The sequence below is a fragment of the Brassica rapa genome, chromosome A05 (genome assembly GCF_000309985.2).
Source record: "Brassica rapa cultivar Chiifu-401-42 chromosome A05, CAAS_Brap_v3.01, whole genome shotgun sequence".
Taxonomy (NCBI): domain Eukaryota; kingdom Viridiplantae; phylum Streptophyta; class Magnoliopsida; order Brassicales; family Brassicaceae; genus Brassica; species Brassica rapa.
The window spans coordinates 10823150-10849829 of NC_024799.2; the positions used below are offsets into that span (position 1 = coordinate 10823150).

The 26680-nt window shown below is 43.0% G+C and overlaps 1 protein-coding gene and 1 non-coding gene across 2 annotated transcripts; one reads left to right on the forward strand and one right to left on the reverse strand.

The window, feature by feature from the left end:
• Window positions 1-1074: 1074 nt before the first annotated feature.
• Window positions 1075-4538, reverse strand: LOC117133896. Its single transcript, XM_033290976.1, has 2 exons — window positions 1921-4538; window positions 1075-1847 (listed from the first exon to the last, which is right to left on the reverse strand). The coding sequence occupies exons 1-2, from the start codon at window positions 3599-3601 to the stop codon at window positions 1633-1635; spliced, it is 1896 nt and encodes a 631-aa protein (XP_033146867.1). The 5' UTR covers window positions 3602-4538; the 3' UTR covers window positions 1075-1632.
• Window positions 4539-19472: 14934 nt separating this feature from the next.
• Window positions 19473-19579, forward strand: LOC117134565. Its single transcript, XR_004458749.1, has one exon. It is a non-coding gene; the product is annotated as a small nucleolar RNA R71 (small nucleolar RNA).
• The last annotated feature ends 7101 nt before the right edge of the window (window positions 19580-26680 follow it).

A 26680-nucleotide genomic window follows, 5' to 3' on the forward strand; every position in this document is an offset into this window, starting at 1 on the left:
TCGCCCAATGACCACTCTAAACACTCCTTTTTGAGCTCCAAATGCCTCCAAGTGTCTCCAAAAACTCCATGTGGTACTCCAATACCTGATAAGGACACATGTATGCAAAATGCAACCTAAACACGGCTAAATCCTAATCTATATGATCAAAATGCACATGGATGAATGGATAAAACAATGGAAATATGCAAGATATCAACTCCCCCAAACTTGTTCTTTACTTGTCCACAAGTGAACTTTCTAGAACTCATATATAGGGAGAGAGGTTGAAAGTGGGAGCTCATAGCCAAAAGAAACACCACTAACAAACACAATTAGCACACTCTCTTATTACACTCTAGCTTCTCTAGGCCTATCTCAACTCCTTTTGTCCCTACACTCATCATCAAGCATCCACACATTCAAATCAGCCAACTCTCCCATTCATTAAGCATAAGATATCAAGTGAATTCTTGCAAATGGTCAGTTGGTCCAAGTCATTTGGTTGGGTAAGGGAAGGCTTTTATTCAAGTGATTCAAGAGGTTCAAAACATATGATCTTTAAGGTGGTTTACTCTCAAAACAAGTAGCCTTGACATTGCACATAATATATCTAAGAAAGGGACCAACTCATGCATACAATGCTCAATCTCCATTGTTCTACCCCTTTCCCAAACATATAAGTTACACATTCACTCTCAAATGTCAAACCCAACTCACACCTCTCACCAAAAGATTCTTAAAAACATCTATAAGGGATTTTTTTTTCACAACCTCAAAATGTCTCTCAGCTCCTAACAACTTTGCTAACCCCCTTTTCTTTTTTTTTTTTTTTTTTTAGTTTTCGATTTCTTTCTTTTTTCTTATTATTATTTTTTTTTTCATTTTTTTTTTTTAGGTTGGGGGCCAAGACTTTTCAAATCTAGAGCTGGAGGTTCTCTACTTATCCCAATAAATCAATTCACTTAAGCACGAGAATCTATCCTTTTTATTTCTCCCAAATCATGAGTACAACACTCACCCTCCCACCTATAGCTAGACAATAGAGTGTCCAATCCAGCAAAAATGAAGATCAAGCATTGTCGTTCCCGATACTCTCAACATTATGCACATGTAAAACTTTCCGAAGAAGGCCTCACTCATCAAACAATGAAAGCTTAAAAGGAAGGAAAGGTTTTGGGAGTGGTCTTCCACTAGAGTTTGTCAAAAAGAATGGCATAAAAGATGTGACAACTCAAGTGTGTATAGCCATGACTCAGTACACAAGAGACCCTAAGCAAGAAGCATTAAGTTCATTCAGTTCAAATAAGGTTGTAGCTGGCTTCAAAGACTAAGTTTCAACAATCAACAAGTTTCAAGAAGAGTTTTCAAGGCTCGAAACATACAAGTCTTTTCGAGAGGTGCATGGCTACTCAGGTGCAACGTAGTGTTCTTTACAAGGCATTTAAAATCATTGCTCCCAATGCAAGTGAATGCAACCTATATGCTCTAGACTCTCATAATGGTGCAAATGATGCAAACTAAATGAAAAATCTTTTTTTTTTTTTATGTAAATAGGTGTGCAATGCATGACTCAAATGAAACACAATCAAAGCAAACATGATCAAATGCTTGGTACCTCCCCCAAACTTGAGTTACACAGTCTCTGTGTTGTCAAGGAAAGAGAGAGATACCGAGAAGAAAACTAATATGCAAAAATGAAATGGTATATACAAGGGAGAGAAAGGAGTACCTCCTATGGATAGTAGGTGGGGGCAGATGCCCCAGCATCGTCGTCGTCAGGAGGGAAGGTGGTGTAGTAACCACCGGATGCTGAACCGGAGCCTCCATACCATGGCTGGCTCTCAACCTCGTCAATCTCGTCCTCACTGTCTGAAGAAGCGAGGGATGGGGATTTGTTGCCGGAAGTGGAAGGTTGAGTGGGTGGGTTCCTCCGCTTACGCTGAAGCTGCGCAGCAGTGAGGGGGAAACCAAGAGCATCAGGCGGGGGTGGAGGCTGGGGGTTTGAGGTGTTCGCGAAAGCGAAATCGGCTGAGCTACATCCAGCTATTCCTCCCCTAGTTAAAACATCAGCTACTTTCTTCATGAACTTGGCTGAAGTCTTTGCCTGCTTCTTCACAGTCTTGCTGAGCGCCTTGCACTTATCCTTCAGCTTTTCTATCGTTCTGTCCTGAGCTTTGTTCCACCTCTGGAGACGACCAATGTGGTCATGAGCATCACGGAGAGCTTCGGGGGGAAGGACTCCGTCATGGGGCTTGAAGTAGTAGCGCGGAGGTCCATAGATATGCTCAGACGTGTCTGCAACAGGCGAGTCAGGTTGCGTAGGGACACTCCTTCTCCTTGATGAAGCTGCTTGAATTGGATCGAGAGGCCCGTGTTCTCCGAGAAAGTACTCCTGGGGAATGTTGAAGCTGACAGCTCCAGGTATCTCTAAACTCGTCAGGTTCCGGTTTGGAAGAAACACCTCGACTGGCTTGCCCTGCAAGTAGTAGTGGTAGACGTAGTCCTTCCCATACATCCCACTGAAATAGGTGGCAATCCTCAAGTAGGTGCCATCAATGAACCTAGGCCCCGCTGCGTCCTTTCCCAAGGGAACATTCAGAAATTGGAGCTGTGGTGTGATCATTCCGCCTATCCCCATCTTTGGGCGCGAATCAGTGGTGTACCACGTCCAGTCTCTGTAGTGTTCGAGACGGCCCACAAAGAAACTGACCATCCCAAAGGTAGCATAGATATCAGTGCTGGGAAGGGGTAACACTCCAGGTTGAGTGTAAAGACGGATAGCCGGACAGAGCAGTCGCATGTCTTCCTCAGTAACATTACCAGCTTGCTTCCGTGGGTAGAAAGCATGGACTAGCAATCTGTGGAGGTAGCGTACAGACGGGTGTCGGATGTGTGAGTTCTTGTCAGCCCCGGTAGAGTGCCTGTTTCCAGTGATCAACTTCCAAAGCTCTGTGGGGAGGTTCTCACACTTGGTAAGGGAGTTGTCTTCTAGGTCTTGGAATCCCATGACCCTCCCAATGTCCTTGAAGTTCATGTTGTATTCTCTTCCATTGATCTTGAACCTGATTTTTCCCCATCCTTGTCTCACATGCGCCGTGTCGTGGTAAGTGACCACAAGAGAGGAGAGGAACTGACAAGTGACATCCTTGTAGAAAGGATAAGCCATGGTGAGGAGTTTTGGCATCTTCAAATGTCCCAGCATCGCCTCAATATCAGACTCTAGACCCAACTCCTTCAGCAAATCGAGGTCGGCAAACCTGGTTGGAGCCCAAGTGACTCCATTCTTCAAATGATCATATAGCTCCTCCACAGATGGAGTTTTCGCTCTGTCTCGATCAACAGCAACCCCTTTGCCCTTTGACATCTTGGCTTTCTTCGTAGGTGCCGGCTCATCTTCACTCTCAGTTTCACCTTCCTCATGGGTGGGAACTGCTACACTTTTCCCTGCCCTCTTCTCGTGTTCTTTCGATTTCCTTGCAGCCAACGTCTGCTGTCGCACAGTCCTCTGCGTCCTTGAGCCAGTTGGCTCGCAGGTTAAAGCTTTTCCTCTTAGTGCAAACTCTTGACTTTCGGCTTCTTGCCTCTCAGCTTCCAACCTTCCCTTTGTCTTCTTAACCATTTTCACCTGAAAGATTACAAACTTGGAAAGGGATAAGTAGATGGAAGTAGAGAAAAGCAAGATTTTGCAAGTGAAATTTTTTTTGCAAAAGTGAACTTAACAGGTGAATTTTTCAGTTTAAACTCAAGTTCAACACAATGCAACAATGTAACATTTTAACGCATCTAGTCCACCCACAAACACACCCAATTAAGATCAAATTCGAAAAACTCCCAAATCCATGAACCCTAATTTTGCCAAAGTGCAATTTAAACTCAATTTCACCATTAATTCAACAACCCAACTTGATAGATAAACTTTCCCTAGTCTATTTCACCACAATCTAGCAAGAAAAAGACCAAATTTAGACTTTCAAATTCTAGGGTTCATGGACCTACGAATTTGAATTTAAAAACTCAATACCTTGCTCTGGATGAAAGGAAATGGTGAATGGGTAGTGAAGAATAGACTACAGGGGCGAAAGCTTGGATTTAGGAACAAGAAGTAGTTGATTTGGGTGAGAATTGAGAAGGTTTTGGGAATTTTGGTGTGGGTGAGTTTGAGAGAGTTTGTGAGTTTGTGAGAGGAGGGGGAGAGTGATAGAGATGGAGTCGCGGGGGTTGGGGTAGGTTTAGGGTCGTCCGGTTCGGTCTAGGGTGGTTAGGGTCGGTTTACTTGAATTAAACCGGGGTTTAGAGTTAGGAAACTTACCTGGACCGGTTCGGGAGCGACGTGAGGGTGTCGCTGGGAGAGGTCACTCCCGAGTCGTTTCCTCGCGTCGTGTTTCGACAAAACCGCGAGCGACCTTGAAGTGTCGCTCTAGAAACCTCGCTCTGGGCTGGAGCGACTTCAAGGTGTCGCTCTAGGACGTCGCTCTGGGTCAGTTTTTGAGCTCCATTTCGTCGAAAACGCGAGCGACTCCGAGGTGTCGCTCCCATAACATCGCTCCCAGCTGGAGCGACCTTTCGGCCTCGCTCCGAGACCTCGCTCTGAGGCGATTTTTCTTGATCCGACGACGAAAACGCGAGCGACCTTGGAGTGTCGCTCTCGAAACTTCGCTCCCAGCTGGAGCGACCTTGAGGTGTCGCTGTGAGACCTCGCTCCCACGCACGACTCCTGCTCAAAACTGAACCGATCAAGCACCTGCACACAACTTCTCTCTTTTTTTTTTTATGCAATAAGATGAAAAATGGAAATACCAATGCAATATGTACAAGGATACGCATGGGACTTCCTCCCAAGTGAGCTTGTTTTAAGTCCCGAGCTTGACTTTGCCTCCTTTTAGATTAGGCCTGGGTAGGATCAGACAGTGGAGTTGAAACCCCATCTTCCTCTGGTGCAGTAGCCATGTAGAGCTTAACCCTTTGTCCATTGACTGTGAAGTCTCTTCCATCAGTGCTCCACAAAACTATTGCTCCATATGGCCTAACCTCCTTGACTTTAAAAGGACCGGACCACCTTGACTTAAGCTTTCCTGGAAACAACTTCAGCCTAGAGTTGTAGAGTAGAACTTGATCTCCTTCTTTAAACTCTCTCTTCAGGATATTCTTGTCATGGAAAACCTTAGTCTTCTCCTTGTAGATTCTTGAGTTCTCAAAAGCATCCATTCTTATCTCATCAAGCTCGTGTAGCTGAAAGAGCCTTTTCTCCTTGGCACTCTTGATGTCAAAGTTCAGCAACTTTATTGCCCATAGTGCCTTGTACTCAAGCTCCACTGGCAGATGGCAAGCTTTCCCATACACTAGATTGAAAGGTGTGGTGCCCAGTGGTGTCTTGTACGCTGTCCTATAAGCCCAAAGTGCATCGTCAAGCTTATTGGACCAATCCTTCCTTGTAATCTCCACAATCTTCTCCAGAATAGATTTGATCTCCCTGTTAGAAATCTCAACTTGGCCACTTGTTTGGGGATGATAAGGAGTTGCCACCTTGTGCTTCACACCGTTCTTCTTGAGAAGTCCCTCAAGCAGTTTGTTAATGAAGTGGGAACCTCCATCTCTGATTACAACTCTTGGAACTCCAAACCTTGGGAAGATGATGCTCTTGAACATCTTGATTACAACTCTAGCATCATTGGTGGGGCTTGCAATGGCTTCCACCCATTTGGAGACATAATCAACAGCCACAAGGATATATTTGTTGCCAAAAGATGATGGAAATGGTCCCATGAAGTCAATACCCCAGACATCAAACACTTCAACTTCAAGGATTGGATTTTGAGGCATCTCATTCCTCTTGGTGATGTTTCCTCTTCTTTGGCAAGAATCACACTTCGAAACAAAGTCTTGTGTATCCTTGAACATATGTGGCCACCAGAATCCAGCTTGTAATACTTTTGCAACTGTTTTGAAGGTGGCAAAGTGACCTCCATAGGATGATCCATGACACTGTGCAAGGATCCCATCAATCTCCTCATTTGCAACCACTCTCCTATAAAGCTGATCCTTGCAGAGAATGTAGAGGTAGGGCTCATTCCAGTAGTATCTTTTCACATCCTTATAGAACTTCTTCTTGGCATAGCCCACAAGATTCAGAGGTTCTCTTCCTGTGGCTAGGTAGTTCACTAAATCGGCATACCAAGGTTCTTTCTCCTCTGTTGCTTTGACTTCTTCCAGCTTCCTACCAGTCTCACAGACTGCTATTACTGCTTCGATAGCCATGATCTGCTCCTCAGGAAGTCCTTCGTCAATAGGGATACCAGACTCTACCCTCAACCTGGACAAATGATCAGCTAATCCATTCTCAACTCCGGGTTTGTCTTTGATTTCCATATCGAACTCTTGGAGCAAAAGGATCCACCTCAAAAGCCTGGGTTTTGCATCCTTCTTGGTCAAAAGGTGTCTCAAGGCAGCATGATCGGTGTAGACAATGACTTTAGACCCAACCAAGTAGCTCCTGAACTTCTCAAAGGCAAAAACAATTGCCAGCATCTCTTTCTCTGTTGTGGCATACCTCATCTGAGCATCATTGAGGGTTTGGCTGGCATAGTAGATCACATGGGTTTTGCCATCTTTCTTCTGCCTCAAAACAGCTCTCACAGCATAGTCACTGGCGTCACACATGATCTCAAAAGGAAGATCCCAATCAGGTGGCTGGACAATTGGGGCACTAACGAGTTTACCTTTTAGCTTCTTGAAAGCTTGTAGGCATTCCACATCAAACCTGAAGGTAGCTTCCTTGCACAGCAGCCTGGTCAAAGGTCTAGTTATCAAGGAGAAATCCTTGATGAACCTCCTGTAGAATCCAGCATGACCAAGAAAACTCCGGATGTCTTTCACTGTCTTTGGTGGAGGCAGACCAACCATAACATCGATTTTGGCTTTATCCACCTCAATCCCCTTCTCTGAAATCTTGTGTCCTAGCACAATCCCTTCCTTGACCATGAAGTGATATTTCTCCCAATTCAGCACAAGGTTGGTGTCTTCACATCTCTGTAGGACTCTGCACAAATTTGACAAACAAGCAGAAAACGAAGATCCATAGACAGAGAAATCATCCATAAATACCTCCACAACATCCTCAATCAGATCAGAGAAAATTGACATCATGCACATTTGAAAGGTGGCTGGAGCATTACATAGACCAAATGGCATCCTTCGATATGCAAAGGTACCATAGGGACATGTGAATGTCGTTTTCTCTTGATCATTGGGATGTATAGGGATTTGGAAAAATCCTGAATACCCATAAAAAAAACAATAGAATGGGTGATTTGCAAGTCTCTCAAGCATCTGATCAATAAATGGTAATGGAAAATGATCCTTTCTAGATGCAGAGTTTAGTTTTCGGTAATCAATGCACATTCTATGACCTGTGATGGTTCTTGTTGGTATTAATTCATCCTTGTCATTCTTAATCACAGTGATACCACATTTCTTTGGTACAACATGCACAGGTGATACCCATTTAGAATCTGAGATAGGGTAAATAACACCAGCATCTAGGAGTTTAAGAATCTCTTTCTTTACAACATCCTTCAGGTTAGGATTTAACCTTCTTTGATGCTCGATAGAAGTCATTGATTCATCCTCAAGATGTATCCTATGCATGCACAGAGAGGGTGATATCCCCTTGATGTCATCTAGTGAGTCACTGTGGGAACCGAAATTCGCACTGTCGATTTCCGTTTAAATAAGGAAACTAGGAAAACCCTAATTTCCCAGAGGTCCCGGATCTCTGCGAGAGCCAACGACAAGTGATCGAATATATGCGGAAATCATGAAAAGATAACAAACGAGTTTAGAGAAAACAGTAGATCTTATTTCGAGTCCGCGTAAGAGCGTTGCGATCATTACAAGAGAATACAAAGGCTTTGGCCGCAGGGGCCGTCAGCGAGTTACCTAGTTCTAGCAACATAAAACCCTAATCCTAGTTGAGTCGCAGCTCGATAACAAAGGACGAAAAAGATATCTAAAAGGCTTAGATTGATTTCGGACTGAACCTTGTTAAAGGCTGCCTACGTACCCCTTTCGAGGATCAAGCCGAACGTAGTTCAATTGATAGAGCTGGACAAGAGATCGAACTGCCTGGGCGAGTTCGTCTAGTAATTGAGTGCCAGTCATAGAAACCGAACTTGTCGAGATTAAGCCTAAAGTTTCTAAGTGCAGAGAATTCCGAATCTAAAAAGTTCTCCCCCTTGCTCCTCGCCTAGGACTCCTTATATACTAGCTCCAAGGTCGGTTTACGCTTTTACTCTTCTGCCCTTAAGCCGTCATAGCATAAAAATGGAGATATTCCATTTTTCCCGATCTTCACAATTATCTTCAAAACTTCCGTATTTATCCGCGGAAACTTGACATTTATCCTTCCTTGTGGACCAAGCGTAAACCAGGCTGTGGTTTACGGGCTTTTGATTAGGAAAATCGTAGGATGGGCCTCGAGTCGTGTTTTAGGTCCCTTTGGGCCGTCTTCCGACTCGACACGTTTACTACGAGTTTTCCGCAAAATCGTAGGATGGGCCTCGAGTCGTGTTTTAGGTCCCTTTGGGCCGTCTTCCGACTCGACACGTTTACTACGAGTTTTCCGCGGTTTCTAATCCGCAAAGTTTGATCGATGAATTAGAATGGCGGGAAACATAGACTGAGCTTGCTACGGTCTTCGGGAGATAGCATTCAAAGGTTTTGACGAGAATGCAAGAACTGGTGTCGTATTGACGTTCGGAAAGGTTCAATCGCTACACAGCGACCGAACTTTGGCTCGAGCCCGGTCGCTTCGTAGCGACCGAGCGGGACGAGCGCTCGGTCGCTACGTAGCGACCGAGCGGGACGATCGCTCGGTCGCTACGTAGCGACCGAGCTTTGGCTCGAGCTCGGTCGCTACGTAGCGACCGAGCGGGACGATCGCTCGGTCGCTACGTAGCGACCGAGCTTGGCTGAGCTCGGTCGCTACGTAGCGACCGAGCGGGACGATCGCTCGGTCGCTACGTAGCGACCGAGCTTTGGCTCGAGCTCGGTCGCTACGTAGCGACCGAGCGGGACGATCGCTCGGTCGCTACGTAGCGACCGAGCTTTGGCTCGAGCTCGGTCGCTACGTAGCGACCGAGCGGGACGATCGCTCGGTCGCTACGTAGCGACCGAGCTTTGGCTCGAGCTCGGTCGCTACGTAGCGACCGAGCGGGACGATCGCTCGGTCGCTACGTAGCGACCGAGCTTGGCTGAGCTCGGTCGCTACGTAGCGACCGAGCGGGACGATCGCTCGGTCGCTACGTAGCGACCGAGCTTTGGCTCGAGCTCGGTCGCTACGTAGCGACCGAGCGGGACGATCGCTCGGTCGCTACGTACCGACCGAGCTTTGGCTCGAGCTCGGTCGCTACGTAGCGACCGAGCGGGACGATCGCTCGGTCGCTACGTAGCGACCGAGCTTTGGCTCGAGCTCGGTCGCTACGTAGCGACCGAGCGGGACGATCGCTCGGTCGCTACGTAGCGACCGAGCTTGGCTGAGCTCGGTCGCTACGTAGCGACCGAGCGGGACGATCGCTCGGTCGCTACGTAGCGACCGAGCTTTGACTCGAGCTCGGTCGCTACGTAGCGACCGAGCGGGACGATCGCTCGGTCGCTACGTAGCGACCGAGCTTTGGCTTGAGCTCGGTCGCTACGTAGCGACCGAGCGGGACGATCGATCGGTCGCTACGTAGCGACCGAGCTTTGGCTCGAGCTCGGTCGCTACGTAGCGACCGAGCGGGACGATCGCTCGGTCGCTACGTAGCGACCGAGCTTTGCTCGAGCTCGGTCGCTACGTAGCGACCGAGCTGTGTGCATGCTTGGTCGCCGCGTATCGATCGAGCTTGGCTTGTCCGCGGTCTGATTTCCATACTCGAGCTTGTCCGCGGCCGATTTGGATACATGTCCGTTGCCTTCGGACAATCGGTATTTAGTGGTTCGATTGAGATTTGGACGATATTTTACTGCAAGGCTCTTCGTAAAGATTTCTTTACGAAGATTACTTTTCGTAAAAACGGTTATGCTGATTTTTACGGACTTTCAGACATTGATTCCGTCGTGACCGATTTTGACCCCAACAGTTAGCCCCCCAGCTCGTTAGAATCATGAGCTTCTATCGTGAGGTTCTAGCGAGTGGCTTGGTAAGTTAGGCAAGGTAGGTGAGTTAGGCGGAATTAATGGTTGAAAAGGTCTGTGGTAAGTGATCTTCTCGCTCTCCTAAAAGTAGAAAACGCGATAAGATTGGGGCTGCGCCTTATGACGGCTGCCTACGTACCCTCGTTGAAGGGATCAAGCCTTTCGTAGTTCATCTTGGAGTTAAGGTTCTTATGACTAGTTTTCCAGTAGGACCTTTATGGTCTAGTTTTTATGTAGCGGTTATAAGGCGTGTTGCTGCCGATGGCATTTTGTATGGGTGTAGAGGGAAGACTACGAGTTGTCGTCTCGTAATCTAACTCTGTGTGAATTGCCATATCCATAATCTGTTTCGAGAGTTTTTCCGCAGTGTGTAAACTTGCGGGATTTTCTGAAGACGTTCGAATATTGGCAAAGAGACAAATTTTGGGATCTCGTATCAGGGTGTTTGATACTATGCCCAGAGATGTTAGAGACCAGTGCGCTGGGTTTAGGGCAAGACCTAGGTTTACTCCTGGTTTTAGAGGGTGCGATGACTAATTCGACTTACGTATCCCGTTTCAGTTTCATCCTGATTCCATACCGATTTAAAGTCCGCGATAGGTTCTCGGCTTATACGACTTGTATGGTTGGAATCGAGCATCTCTCCGGAGACCGGAAGTACTGGACCAAAATTTCGGATTTCTTTTATAGCGCTATTATCCTTGTGTCGGATGTAAGAGAGTCATCTTCTACGAGATGGCTAAGTCTGTTTAGGACGTTAAGAGTTTGTTGTGATCAGCAACAAACTTAATGGTAAAAATTACTATTTTGAGTCTTCGCGAAGAATATGTTTTGAGAAGATGTTAGTTCGTATGACTGTCTGGTCTTCCACGAAGGTGTTTTTATCGAGGAAGGAAATTTCGTCGAAGAACTAATCTTCAGGCGTCCGCGACGTCTCGCGATGCTGAAGATTTGTTATTCTTTCGTATGCCACGTTTCGTGCTTGAAATGTTCGCGGGCTTTGAAGATATTTCGCGATGTTGCGAGGGTTTAGTATTAGCCCTGTGTTTGAGAAACATTCTGGTTTGACTAAGAATGTTCGCAGCCAAAAATTGTTGTTCCTGTTCGGATGCTAATAGTTTTGTTTGCGATCGAGGAATTATGACTGAGGTGTCGTGTAAATTTGTCCATGGGAACAAGTGTTTTCCTTCATGGTGCTTTGTGAAGAGTTAGCCTTCCGAGATGTATTTCGTGCATTTTTTAGGATGTTTCGTATAGCTCTAGAAGCTTTGTTACGAATTTTTCCTTACATGCCGCGTATTGCGGTTAAAACGTTGCGGGCTTAAAGTGAATTGTGGAGCGTATTGAACTTGGTCAATTTTCGAAAAGTTTAGATTTTCCGTTAACCGTTTGGTTGTTAGGACTTAGTTTCGTTATGAAGAATTTATCATATGATTTCCGATTGTGGGCTATACGATAATTTATCATATCATATAACCGATTTTACGAAGGTCGTAAATCAGTGATATGTATACATATGTCAAAGTAGCATTGTTTCTGCGGGTTCTACGAGAAACGTTCCCGCTGTGATTTTGATCTTAGGTGAAGGTTGCTTGGCGTTACCCATGGAGTATTACTGAAGTTTATTTCAATACGATCTAGTCGCGGAACGTTTTTCATAGGTTTTTCGAGAGGATTCTCATGACACATTTGTTTCTTGAAAGAATTGGTCAACCAGAAGTGGAACTAGCTAACCATCGGGAGGAAAGTGCTTCTTTTAATGTGCACGATGCTACATATATTCTCGAGTTTTCTTCGTCGCAAATGTTTTCGATACTTTTCCGTGACTTACTTGGTACAACGGAAACTGAAAGAAATGCTTTGGTGATTGAAGATTTCTCGTAGAAAATTTTAAAACGAAACTGGCTTTCTGAAGCCGGAAAAGGCTTCAATACTTTGGCTAATCGTCGAGTTTCAGTTTGATATTGGTACAAGATTTCTGTACGCATGATTGCGACAAGAAATGATGTGTAGTTTTTGAGATTATGTTCATGATCGTCTGGATATGTTGCTAGCGTTTAGACAAATATTAAGATTGTCGTTTGCCTATTCTTGACGATTTGCAGAAGTTTTTTGAAGTTTTGGGAGTACACGAGTATAGTATACGTACCTACTCCCCCCCTTTTTTCTTTTTTTTTTTACGAAAGAAAACGGTTGAACCGATACTTTGAAGGGTTGTGCACGTTTCCTCTTCTGATGTTTGGAGTGATCGATAATTCGGGACGATTTATAGACGACGCTTGGACTGTGATTTGGTTGTTTTCCACGTTGACGACTTGGGATATGTCGGTTCCGAGAAAATTGCCAGAAACGAATCGGTTTTAAGGCGACGTTCATGTCTCTAACTTTTTTTCTCTTTAGGAAGCGAGCTTGATATGCGTGGCGATCGTTTCTCGACTTTTGGAGAGTTAGATCGGTTTGCAAGATCTGGATGAACAATTATGGAACAATATATCGAGACAGGAAAAATCGCTTAAAACTTAGTTCGCTAGACTATCCGCCTAGGTTTTACATTTCCTAAAGTTCTATGGCAGCCTCAAAGTAATTTCCTACGAAAATTCCAAGTCTGATTTCAAAAATTTCAAGTCGGAAATACCTTAGTTCTCTCGAAGATGCAGTTTTGTCCCTTCTCAGTTTTGCGTGCTCATTTCCGTTTCCTATTCTCGTGTATGTTCGCCATTTCCGATATTGGTGTTTATCCTTTGAAACTTGACATTTATCTTCCGAACTTGACTGTTATCTTCTCCTAGATAAGACGTCGATTTTTGTAAAAAGGTTCAACGTAATCGTATAGTTAAGGCGGCTAAGGTGTTAAGTTAACCGTTGCCGTTTTATACGATTAATCTGAATCCATGCGAGAAAATAGGTCTTTGCGGTTTTTTTTTTATATCATAAAGTCTCAATGGTAACTTCAATCGAGGCGAAACAAGAGACGTTTCGATCGAGATTCGAAAGTGAACGCAAAGATGGAGGTAGGGTGAGCAGAAACAAGCCAAGGAGTTTAAGATGAGTTTTACTTGTTTTTGTCGTAAAATCTCAACGGAAACTCCGATTGAGACGAAACGAAAAGCGTTTCGATGAGGATTCAAAGGAGAACGCAAAGGAGGACCCCTTTGAGGCCTGAATGGTCGCTATAACGAGTGAGGATGTCATCTCGGTCGCTATAGCGAGTGGAAGGGAGCCGAGACGAGTCCAACTTGTTTTCGTTGTAAAATCTCAACGGAAACTCCGATTGAGATGAAACGAAAAGCGTGGCGATGAGGATTCACAAGAGAACCCAAAGGAGGACCTTTCTGAGGCCTTACCGGTCGCTACGTAGCGACTGACGGCCTGACAGGTCGCTACGTAGCGAGTGGAAGCAAGCCAAGAAGAGTCCTACTTGTTTTCGTCGTAAAATCTCAACGGAAACTCCGATTGAGACGAAACGAAAAGCGTAGCAATGAGGATTCACAAGAGAACCCAAAGGAGGACCTTTCTGAGGCCTTACCGGTCGCTACGTAGCGACTGACGGCCTGACAGGTCGCTACGTAGCAAGTGGAAACAAGCCAAGAAGAGTCCTACTTGTTTTCGTCGTAAAATCTCAACGGAAACTCCGATTGAGACGAAACGAAAAGCGTAGCGATGAGGATTCACAAGAGAACCCAATGGAGGACCTTTCTGAGGCCTTACCGGTCGCTACGTAGCGACTGATGGCCTGACAGGTCGCTACGTAGCGAGTGGAAGCAAGCCAAGAAGAGTCCTACTTGTTTTCGTCGTAAAATCTCAAAGGAAACTCCGATTGAGACGAAACGAAAAGCGTAGCGATGAGGATTCACAAGAGAACCCAATGGAGGACCTTTCTGAGGCCTTGCCGGTCGCTACGTAGCGACTGACGACCTGACAGGTCGCTACGTAGCGAGTGGAAGCAAGCCAAGAAGAGTCTTACTTGTTTTCGTCGTAAAATCTCAACGGAAACTCCGATTGAGACGAAACGAAAACCGTAGCGATGAGGATTCACAAGAGAACCCAAAGGAGGACCTTTCTGAGGCCTTACCGGTCGCTACGTAGCGACTGACGGCCTGACAGGTCGCTACGTAGCGAGTGGAGAGTTGGCTTGAGCTCGGTCGCTACGTAGCGACCGAGCAGTGTGCGTGCTCAGTCGCTACGTAGCGACCGAGCGGTGTGCGTGCTCGGTCACTGCGTAGCGACCGAGCGGTGTGCGTGCTCGGTCGCTACGTAGCGACCGAGTGGTGTGCGTGCTCGGTCGCTACGTAGCGACCGAGCGGTGTGCGTGCTCGGTCGCTACGTAGCGACCGAGTGGTGTGCGTGCTCGGTCGCTACGTAGCGACCGAGCAGTGTGCCGTGCTCTCGGTCGCTACGTAGTGACCGAGCAGTGTGTGTGCTCGGTCGCTACGTAGCGACCGAGCAGCGTGTGCGTGCTCGGTCGCTACGTAGCGACCGAACGTAGCGACCGAGCAGCGTGTGCGTGCTCGGTCGCTACGTAGCGAAGCGACCGAGCAGTGTGCGTGCTCGGTCGCTACGTAGCGACCGAGCAGTGTGCATGCTCGGTCGCTACGTAGTGACCCGAGCAGTGTGTGTGCTCGGTCGCTACGTAGCGACCGAGCAGTGTGCGTGCTCGGTCGCTACGTAGCGACCGAGCAGTGTGCGTGCTCGGTCGCTACGTAGCGACCGAGCAGTGTGTGTGCTCGGTCGCTACGTAGCGACCGAGCAGCGTGTGCGTGCTCGGTCGCTACGTAGCGACCGAGCTAGGTAATCGTTTTGTTGTGTTTCCTTTTTCCGCGATTAACCTAGGGGTTTTTCAGCGGTTTTTGGGAGAACAAGTTTTATCCTTCCGAAATGTTTTCGGAAAACGTGTTTTGGTAAAACCCTTACGCATCGAGATTTCTTTTGTTCGGTAATGAGCCAAACTTACAGGGTTTTGATAAGATTTATCGTTTCCCTTCGTGTTTATAGGGAGAAATCGCGAGCTTGTTTTAGTGCTCTTCCTGTGGCGGAAGGTCGCGACTAAGTTTTCGATTTTGTTGAAAACTACGGTGTTTGCGTAAGCGTTGGCCATAGGAGCAGTCAGTGCTGCGAGTTTGTCTTTCATATATCCAAACATTGTTTCGATCAAGCGTTTTGTGGCCATGAGGTAAGAGTAATCCGTAACCTCCCCCCTTCTAGCGCCAACCTGTGGGAACCGAAATTCGCACTGTCGATTTCCGTTTAAATAAGGAAACTAGGAAAACCCTAATTTCCCAGAGGTCCCGGATCTCTGCGAGAGCCAACGACAAGTGATCGAATATATGCGGAAATCATGAAAAGATAAAAACGAGTTTAGAGAAAACAGTAGATCTTATTTCGAGTCCGCGTAAGAGCGTTGCGATCATTACAAGAGAATACAAAGCTTTGGCCGCAGGGGCCGTCAACGAGTTACCTAGTTCTAGCAACATAAAACCCTAATCCTAGTTGAGTCGAGATCAGCTCGATAACAAAGGACGAAAAGATATATAAAAGGCTTAGATTGATTTCGGACTGACCTTGTTAAAGGCTGCCTACGTACCCCCTTCGAGGATCAAGCCGAACGTAGTTCAATTGATAGAGCTGGACAAGAGATCGAACTGCCTGGGCGAGTTCGTCTAGTAATTGAGTGCCAGTCATAGAAACCGAACTTGTCGAGATTAAGCCTAAAGTTTCTAAGTGCAGAGAATTCCGAATCTAAAAAATTCTCCCCCTTGCTCCTCGCCTAGGACTCCTTATATACTAGCTCCAAGGTCGGTTTACGCTTTTACTCTTCTGCCTTAAGCCGTCATAGCATAAAAATGGAGATATTCCATTTTTCCCGATCTTCACATTATCTTCAAAACTTCCGTATTTATCCGCGGAAACTTGACATTTATCCTTCCTTGTGGACCAAGCGTAAACCAGGCTGTGGTTTACGGGCTTTGATTAGGAAAATCGTAGGATGGGCCTCGAGTCGTGTTTTTAGGTCCTTTTGGGCCGTCTTCCACTCGACACGTTTACTACGAGTTTTCCGCGGTTTCTAACCGCGAATTTGATCGATGAATTAGAATGGCGGGAAACATAGACTGAGGCTTGCTATACGGTCTTCGGGAGATAGCATTCAAAGGTTTTGGCGAGAATGCAAGAACTGGTGTCGTATTGACGTTCGGAAAGGTTCAATCGCTACACCAGCGACCGAACTTTGGCTCGAGCCCGGTCGCTTCGTAGCGACCGAGGCGGACGAGCGCTGACGGTCGCTACGTAGCGACCGAGCGGGACGATCGCCTCGGTGCTACTAGCGACCGAGCTTTGGGCTCGAGCTCGGTCGCTACGTAGCGACCGAGCTTTGTGCTCGAGCTCGGTCGCTACGTAGCGACCGAGCGGGACGATCGCTCGGTCGCTACGTAGCGACCGAGCTTTGGCTCGAGCTCGGTCGCTACGTAGCGACCGAGCGGGACGATCGCTCGGTCGCTACGTAGCGACCGAGCTTTGGCTCGAGCTCGGTCGCTACGTAGCGACCGAGCGGACGATCGCTCGGTTCGCTACGTAGCGACCGAGCGGGACGATCGCTCGGTCGCTACGTAGCGACCGAGCTTTGCTGAGCTCGGTCGCTACGTAGCGACCCGAGCGGGACGATCGCTCGGTCGCTACGTAGCGACCGAGCTTTGGCTCGAGCTCGGTCCGCTACGTAGCGACAGAGCGGGACGATCGCTCGGTCGCTACGTAGCGACCGAGCGGGACGATCGCTCGGTCGCTACGTAGCGACCGAGCTTTGGCTCGAGCTCGTCGCTACGTAGCGACCGAGCGGGATGATCGCTCGGTCGCTACGTAGCGACCGAGCTTTGCTCGAGCTCGGTCGCTACGTAGCGACCGATGTGTGCACTTGGTCGCCGCGTATCGATCGAGCTTGGCTTGTCGCGGGTCTGATTTCCATACTCGAGCTGTGTCCCGGCCGATTTGGATACATGTCCGTTGCCTTCGGACAATCGGTATTTTAGTGGTTCGATTGAGATTTGGACGATATTTTACTGCAAGGCTCTTCGTAAAGATTTCTTTACGAAGATTACTTTTCGTAAAAACGGTTATGCTGATTTTTACGGACTTTCAGACATTGATTCCGTCGTGACCGATTTTGACCCCAACAGTCACCTATTACCTTTCTAAATCTTTTAAGTGTTCTCAAAAGTTCAGATAGCTCACTTTCAGTAAGTTCACTACTCACAATGACAGGGTAAGTTTCATTAGGACCAAGAAATGCATACCTTACACCATGGGGAAGAGGTTTAAGCTCCACTTTAGGTGCCTTAAGTTCACTCCAGTCATCTTGCTGGTTGTCTTCTTGTTGAGTGACTGAGACTTCTTGGTGAACCATCTGGGGAAGCTCCTCGTACTGATCCTTACTGAAAAACCCCTAGTGTGAATCCAGCATCATCCCATAGGCAGTACTCTCCATGTTCTCAACCACCTCAGCCTCTTTCTCTACAGTCAAGGCATGCTGTAGAGGGTCCTCTAGTGACAGCTCTTCAAGGATTTCATCAGCAAGGGCGTCCATCTCTTCAATGTAGAACACCTGCCCTTGAACTGTTGGCCTCCTTATTACCTCCTTGATGTCGAAATGGAGAACGTGCCCTTTACCCAGATGGAGATCAATCTTGCCTTCTTTCACATTAACAATGGCTCCAGCTGTGGCAAAGAAAGACCTTCCAAGGATTAAAGGGTCTTGAGCTTCTTCACCCATTTCAAGCACTACAAAGTCTGTAGGGATCTCATAATTTCCAACCATCACTGGGAGGTCCTCTAAGATACCCACAGGGTACTTAACTGAACGATCAGCCAATACCAGAGAAAGTCTACACTTCTTGTACTGAGTGAAACCGAGCTTCTTAGCAACAGATAGGGGCATCAAGCTGACACTAGCTCCCAAATCGCAGAGACACCTATCGAATACCATAGGCCCAAGAGCACAAGGTAATGTGAAGCATCCTGGATCTTCTAGCTTCTTTGGTATGACCAGTCTCTGAATGATAGCACTGCACTCATGAGTGAGAATCACCATGCCCTCCATCTCTTTCTTCTTTGCAGCTACAGCATCTTTTAGGAACTTACTGTACTGAGGAATCAGCATGAAAGCATCAATAATGGGCATTGTGACCTGGACTTCACTCATTTGCTTGTCAAACAGAGCTTTGTACTTCTCTAGCAACTGCCTCTTGAATCGACCTGGGAATGGAAGCTTAGGTTCATAGGCAGGAGGAACAAAAGAACTTTCACTTGCAGGAGTGACAACTTCACCATACTTAACTGTTTTCTTCTCTTCTCCAACCTTTCCTTTTCCTTTGGCTTCTACTATCTTTTCCAAGATCTCGTCATTGATCTTCTCATCAACAATCACCACTTCATCATCTATGGTGATGGCAACCCCCTCACTTTGTTTCTCAGCATCCTTGGTGAGAGCTCTCTGAGGTAACTCCTTACCACTCCTGAGAGTGATAGCTTTCATGGTTTCCTTGGGGTTTTGCTCAGACTTTCCAGGTAGAGAACCTTGTTGGCGATTTTGTTGAGTGTTCATGGCAGCAAACTGGTTCTCCAAAGCTCTGAACTTGTTGTTGAGCTCATTGTAGCTCCCATCAATCTTTGAGTGAAGATTCTTCAACTCATAGCCAACATGCTTCTCACTTCTTGTTTGAGATTCCAGGATTTGTTTCAGTAGAGCATCAGTGCTGCTGACCTGAGGGGTGGAGGTAGAGGGATTAGATTGTTGTTGGGAAGAATTGTTGCCTTTGTTGTTGAAACCAGGAGGAGGGTTTTGCTGTGGTTGATAGCTGCCTTGCTGATTGTTGCGAGGCTGGTAACCACTCTGTTGGTTGTTGGAATAGGATTTCTGTTGGTAGTTGTTGTACTGAAAGTTGGGCTCTTTCTTGTACCAGCTACCATTGTTGTTGATGAAACACAGCTCTTCCTGACCTTCCAAACCTTCAACTTCATGGACAACAGCTGGTGTCTCTTGGCTTGGGTTGCCAACAAAGTGCAGCTGCTCTTGGGTAGCTTTATCAGCAAGGAGGATGTCTATCTTATCCTGTAGAGCTTTCAACTCCTTCCTCGTTTGCTTATCATCAGATCTACTGCCTCTGTCGTGGTCTCCACTGTAGACTGCATCACTCTTAACCATGTTGTCAACCAGCTCCTCTGCATCCTCCTCAGTTCTCCCCAAGAAAAATCCATTACTAGCTGTATCCAGTCTGGCCCTGTACTTAGGAAGAGCACCACGGTAGAATGTGCTCAGTAAGCTCTCTTTAGAGAAGCCATGGTGTGGGCATTGAGCTTGGTACCCCTTGAATCTTTCCCAAGCTTCACTGAAACCTTCCAAGCCCTTCTGTTGAAAGCTGGAGATCTCGTTTCTCAGCTTAGCAGTTCTTGAATTAGAGAAGAACTTCTCCAAGAATGCTTTCTTGCAGTCATCCCAAGTGGTGATGGAGTCGCTTGGTAGAGACTTCTCCCACTGACGTGCCTTATCCCCCAAAGAGAAAGGGAATATCTTGAGCTTTAAGGCATCTTCGGACACACCATTGGTTTTTGACAGCCCACAGTAGCTGTCGAACCTGTCCAAGTGATCAAATGGATCCTCTAGAGCCAAGCCATGATACTTGTTGTTCTCTATCACGTTGAGGAGTCCTGACTTGATCTCAAAGTTGTTGGCTGCCACAGCGGGTGCTCGGATTCCCAATCGATGACCATGAATGTTGGGACGGTCGTAAGTGCCAATGGGTCGAGCTGCTCGCTGTTGGTTAGGTGGACCATTGTTGTTAGCGCCATTGACGCCTGCATCTTCTTGATGAATGTCTCCCATGTCAGTGTTCAGTCTCTGCAATTGAGCCTGATGTTCTTTTTCTCTTCTCTTTCTAGCACACTCTCTCTCTAAAGTTCTGATGTCTGCTGCTCTTGGAACTAGGTTTGATGGACCCCTGCTCCGCAAGTTCATACACCTGTAGATTAAAAGGAGGTGAAGAAGAGTCAGTAACAAAAGAAAATAAAAATGACTTAGTCTCAAGCAATTGACTAAAACTCAATGTTTAAATCTACTCAGAATTTGGCAACGGCGCCAATTTGATGTTAGGAGTTTTCAAGGCTCCTAAGACAAATGCTGTAGTATAAATGATTGTCGAACCAGTTCTGAGAGATATCAAAGCACCGAGAATGCAAGTAATCACTTAATCTAAGTGCAACCAATGATTTAGATGGGTTTTTAAACTATGACTAATTAAAAGAAATAACTAAATGATACTTTCTTAACTATTGGAAAAGAGAACTCATGGATATAGGGATTAGACCTCGGGTGATCAAGTTTCGAACTAAAGATGGCAAACGATCAATCAATCTATTAACCTTAAGCTTGGACACAATCCTAAACAAACTCTATGTCTAGATGAATGTTCATTTACTTAACACAATTCAAACATCAAATATCTTTGGTTGAATAATATGAAAGCAATCATAACTAGCAAGTCCAATGGCTATCTTAGCACCTCTAACAACAAATGTCTTTGGCAAAGTATGCTAAAAGCTAAGAAGAGTTGTCTCGGGCATTTCCTCGAACACCTTTCGGGGGGAAATGCCTAAAGTTCAACTACTGAGTGGCCAACTCAGAAGATGCATTATGCTCACTCAACTAGCAAGGAAATATGAATGATCTACACTAAAACATCCTAGTTCTAACCTAATCACCCTCAATCTCCCTAACCCATGAATTCAAAAGGTGATTACTCACTAATCTCCATGATTCCTCTTAAACCCATGTTGGATTTCAGATTAATCATGTAGAGAAACACAGGAAATAGATAAGAACACAGAATTCTCAATAATAAACTGATCAATTGATTCAAAGAGATGACTTTCCAAAGGTTTTTGGTGGTTTTTCTCAGAACAAAGATGATCCCCCTCTTGGTGGCTCCTAGAGTATTAAAACATAGGTTTAGAAAATAAAAACGTGCATAATGAAATGACCAAAAGGCCCTTGAGAAATCACAAGTTCGAGTAGAAATAAAACGCGCAGCAACCTCAGCCCGTCGCTCCGACAAGTCGCTCCAGGCCTCGGGAGCGACCTCGCTGTGTCGCTGCGAGAGGTCGCTCCGGGTTCGTTCTCGCGTCTCCGGGTGATGAAACCGCGAGCGACTTCTCTCTGTCGCTCTCATAACGTCTCTCCCAGCTGGAGCGACCTCGCTGTGTCGCTCCGAGAGGTCGCTCCGGGCTCACTCTCGCGTCTCCGAGTGATGAAACCGCGAGCGACTTCTCCCTGTCGCTCTGGTTAGGTCGCTCCAGTAGGGTGATCAGAGCGACTTGGTGGTGTCGCTCCGGACTGGTCGCTCCCATGCCTTGCTCGCCCAATGACCACTCTAAACACTCCTTTTTGAGCTCCAAATGCCTCCAAGTGTCTCCAAAAACTCCATGTGGTACTCCAATACCTGATAAGGACTCATGTATGCAAAATGCAACCTAAACACGGCTAAATCCTAATCTATATGATCAAAATGCACATGGATGAATGGATAAAACAATGGAAATATGCAAGATATCAATAGTAAAGTTTAAACTTGTAGTTGTTATACAGTTGTTGATGAGATCAAAGATGTAGTTTTTAATAAGTTAATAGATGAACGGGTTTAAATTTCAGCCTCTAGTTAGTGTTTGTAAACTATAAAGTACATTCATTTGGCACATGTGCATCTTATTTTGATCCATCTTAGGGGGTGGTGACGCCTCCAAATCTCAGGTGATCTATCTCAAATTCGCTTGTTGATGTGATTTAATGGTTTAATTCGTTTTACTCCTTCATCATCTTCATGTGTAGGTGGGAATGTTTGTTGCATTAGCCATCTTTTTGCGTTGTAAACCTGAGGCGTTGACTAGTGTATTACCGACTTTGAGAGAGGATCCTAAGTATCAAGGTCACGACAAGCTTCCCCTTACTGTTTGGATGATTGCTCAGGTACGTGGTGGACTAGGACCAAGATTGTCCAATTCTGTATGTGTATTTGTGAAAAGGTTATTTGAACTGTTAAGAATGTTTTGGACAGGCCGCCAAAGGTGATCTATGTCTTGGCTTGTATTCATGGGCACATAAACTTTTATGAACTTTATAAATGTTTTATAAACCTTTATAAATTATTTACATACCTTTATAAATCTTATAAATTATTTTACAAACCTTATAAATTTTCTTATAATTTATAAGCCGTTCTAAATGGTTATAGACTCTTATAAATGATTTAAAGACCTTCTAACTGATTTCTTTTTTAAACATTTTATAAACGGTTTATAGACTTTTTAAACTTCTTTATAAGCCTTTATAAATGGTTTATATACTCTTACAAATAATTTATAAACATTTATAAATGATTTACAAATTTTATAAATGAATTACAAACTTTATAAACTGTTTTTTATAAACTTTACAAAAGATTTATAAACTCTTATTGATTATTTACATATTCTTGTAAACCCTTATAAATTATTTTACAAACTCTTATAAATTGTTTTATAAACCTTTCTAAATGGTTATAGATTCTTATGAATGATTTAGGGACTTTAGGGCTTTTATAGAAGCATGAAGAAACAAATTGTTTACATTGTGGAGCTTAAAAAAGCTTATGAGGATAAGCATTATGTGCATTTGGTCATGGGGTTTTCCACAGGTGGAGAGTTGTTCAATAGGATATTGCTACATGAAGTTACTCGGAGAGAGCAGCTGTTTTTTTGTTGAGAAACATTGTTCAGATTGTGCTTACTTGTCATGACATGGGGCTATTCACAGGGACAGGGATTTGAAGCCTGAGAACTTTCTGTTGCTGAACGAAGATGAGAACTCTCCTCTCAGAACCATTGACTTTGGTCTCTCCGATTTCTACAAGCCAGGAGATGTGTTCAAGGATATAGTGGGTGATCGATGTTTATTACATAGCACTAGAGGCTTTGAAAAGGAATTCAGAAGCTGTTATTTGAAGTATTGGTGTCATATTGTATATCATCTTATGTGGTGCCTCACCCTTCTGGACTGGTAAAAATATTAATTTCGTTATATCTAGAGATTATTTTTAATATAAAAATGTATTCATGTGTTGATTACCTGATAATCATATGATGATCATAGAATAGGAGAATGGAATATTCAACGCCATATTAAAGGACTTGTTAGATTTTTTAAGTGATCATGTTGTAATCAATCCTTCATGGTGCAATAATTGGTTACATCATATATCATGTATTTATATTTAAGCTTTTATAAATATTTATAACTGATTTTCATACTCTTAAATTGATCTATGAAACTTTATAAAATGATTTTTAACTCTCTATGATTTATAAACTCTTATAAATTCGTTGTAAAAATTGTTATAAACTCTTACTATTACGTATATAAATAAAAGTATTATTTATTTTTAACCAATTTATAAAGACTTATAAATAATTATAAACTCTTATTGATGGGTACATTTTTATAAGAGTTTATGAATGATACACAATACCTTTTAAAAATTTTACAAAGGAAATTCTAGTTTATATACATTTATAACATTTTATAAATTGATTTATAAGAGTTTATAAACTGATTTATTATTTTATAAACAGATTTAGGGTTTATAAGGTAATTTTCGGGGGTTTAAGTTGAATTATTATTATTTATAAACTAATTTTAGTTTTAAAAGTGTTATAAACTGATTCATAAACCATTTAAAACCCTTAAAAACCCCTCATAAATTGGTGTATAAGCTTTATAAATTGTTTTTATAAAATTTATGATTTTTTTATAAACCCTTATAAATTATTTATAAATGGTGTATAGAATTTATAAATTGTTTTTATAAACTTTATGAATGTTTTATAAACCCTTATAAATTATTTATATATCCTTAAAACCCCTTATAAAATATGCTACAAACCCTTATAAATTCTTTTATTAGACTTTCTAAATGGTTATAAACTTTTTAAATGATTTAGAGTTCTTCTAACTGATTTATTTTACCTTCATAACCCTTTATAAATTGTCTAAGTGAAGATATTATTTTATGTTTTATAAACATTTATATATATGTGTGTGTGTTATTCAAATACTACTTTATAAAAGCTTATAAATTGTCTAAGTGAAGATATTCTTTTATGTTTTATAAACATTTATATATATATATATATATATATATGTTATTCAAATACTACTTTATAAAAGCTTATAAATTTTTTTAATGTATTAGCACAATATCATAAAACCCAGATTTATAAGAATATTAGAGCATCTTTGTATAAACCCTTATAAATTGTCTAAGTGAAGATATTCTTTTATGTTTTATAAACCTTTATATATATGTTATTCAAATACTACTTTATAAAAGCTTATAAATTATTTTAGTGTATTAGCACAATATCATAAAACCCAGATTTATAAAAATCTGAGAGCATCTTTCTCAATAATTCATGTTTTATTGTAGTTCTCCTAGGAACTAACACCATCACCACTCTCTTTTTCCCTTGCTTCTTGAATCTAAAAACACACTGTATTAACAAATCAAATTAGTTTCATAACAGACGAACAATATAAAATCACACAATAAAAAGTGATCTATTGATTATACTCTAAATCAAATCAACTGTCTAGAGAATCAAACCTTGACAGACCAAGCTAGAACATATACTAATCAAATCAAAAGCATCATAGATCAACATAAATCAGAAAAATGTATAAACTTTCATTCAAAATCATGAATCTGGCAGACAAAACTAGCTCAAACTTATCCAACATGCAAAAATTAACTAGAAAATCAAAGAAAATATACACATTTGATTGGATTAACGAACACATCAATTAAATATCCAAACTTTAAGGAATCTATATATGATTAGATAATACTAAACAAATAAGAAGTGTCGTCTAAATGTGTGTTTGTGTGATTGAAAGACTGAAACTCATCATCAATTCAAACGTGTGTATGATTGAAAATCTGATAGTTTAACATTATAGTCATGAAAAAGTGGCTCTGGATATTCTCTATCACATGCTTGATCACATAGCAATCCATTAAGAAACCAGAAACAACACACTAAAGCTTGATGAAGATGACGACAGCGGAACTCGATGAATACGACAGCGGCAAGGCTCGATGAAGCCGACGGCGGCAAAGCTTGATGAAGATGACGACGGAAAGGTTTGATGAAGACGACGACGGAGAGGTTCGATGAAGACGACGACGAAACTTGATGAAATCTCGACGGCGAAGCTTGATGGAGACGATGGATCTCGGCGAGCGAGAAAGAGGAAGATATGTTGAGGATAAGGTAAGGGTTAGTCTAGTCTTTTACACATTAATGAATGTGGTATTTATGAAAATGTCCTTTGATTGGTGGTAAAATTGAATAATGGTACCAAACAAAGTGTAAAAGTAAAATTTCCCCCTTCTTTTTCTCATATGATCATTAACCAAACTTACAAAATAGAAATTTCTCTTTCCAGCATTTTTTTTTTCTGATTATCATTAGTAACTAGTGTAACAGAGTCGTATGCAAAATATGTAGATATTCCAACTATTCTGAGACTGAGTTGCATATATGTAAGCACGGTTCACTCTTTGAAAATACAAAAACATTCCAGTCCTCTTTCTCTATAACCTATGAGATTTTTTTAATGTTTTGAATATTCTTCGTAATACTTTTGGGTTTTACAATAATGTATTATTATCCTTAGTGAACAAGTTCATAGCGACTTGGTTCACAAGCTATTAGTTTTAGTAGTAAGTCTACATTTTCTAGAAGCTTCTTTGACACGGCAATATTTTTACCCTTATAGCAACTAAGGCTTAAACTAAATTAACTACGTTCTTGAATGGTAACTGCAGTATCAACGAAAGCTGAAGGTATTTGTATACTTCATTGGGTTGTACTTGTCACAAATTAACAAGAAATATATCAGAAATATATTTAGTAAAAAAAGAAACATTTTTTTTAATAAAAAAACCAAGAAATTAATTTTGGTATTTGTTTAGAATTCTTTATAATATTATTTAACAAATTAATTTTTTATCGCGCTCACATTCATTTTTATAATGTCTAAATAGGTTGATATTATTAATTAATTAAAATTAATATGTAATTGTCATATCAATTTTTCTATTTTAGTTTTAATTAATAATTTATATTGTATTTTCTAAAACTATTTGCGAAGTTTTTATAAAACATGTTTCCGCTGATTTTTTAAAAGTAAGTAAATTAATTTTAATGTAATCATTTATATTCGTGTATGAACACGGAAAAGTCATTTAGCAAATAGTTATTTGGTAAAACTAGTTTTCTTATAATTTAAGAAATCATCTAAAAAAGAATCTTGATTAGTAAATGTAACAATTATTTTAAAGAAAAAGAAACTACACTACATGAGTTCATAAAAAAATCCAAACACTACATAAAATAAAACCACAAACAATCTAACACCAATAATCTATAGTCGACATAATCATAATCATGATGT

Bases quoted from the DNA above. Each gene is read 5' to 3' on its own strand.
- LOC117133896 (XM_033290976.1), bottom strand. From the start codon at position 3,601: ATGGTTAAGAAGACAAAGGGAAGGTTGGAAGCTGAGAGGCAAGAAGCC. The intron at 1,848-1,920 runs GTAAGCGGAGGA...TTCTTCAGACAG, and splicing joins CACTGCTGCGCAGCTTCAGC to TGAGGACGAGATTGACGAGG.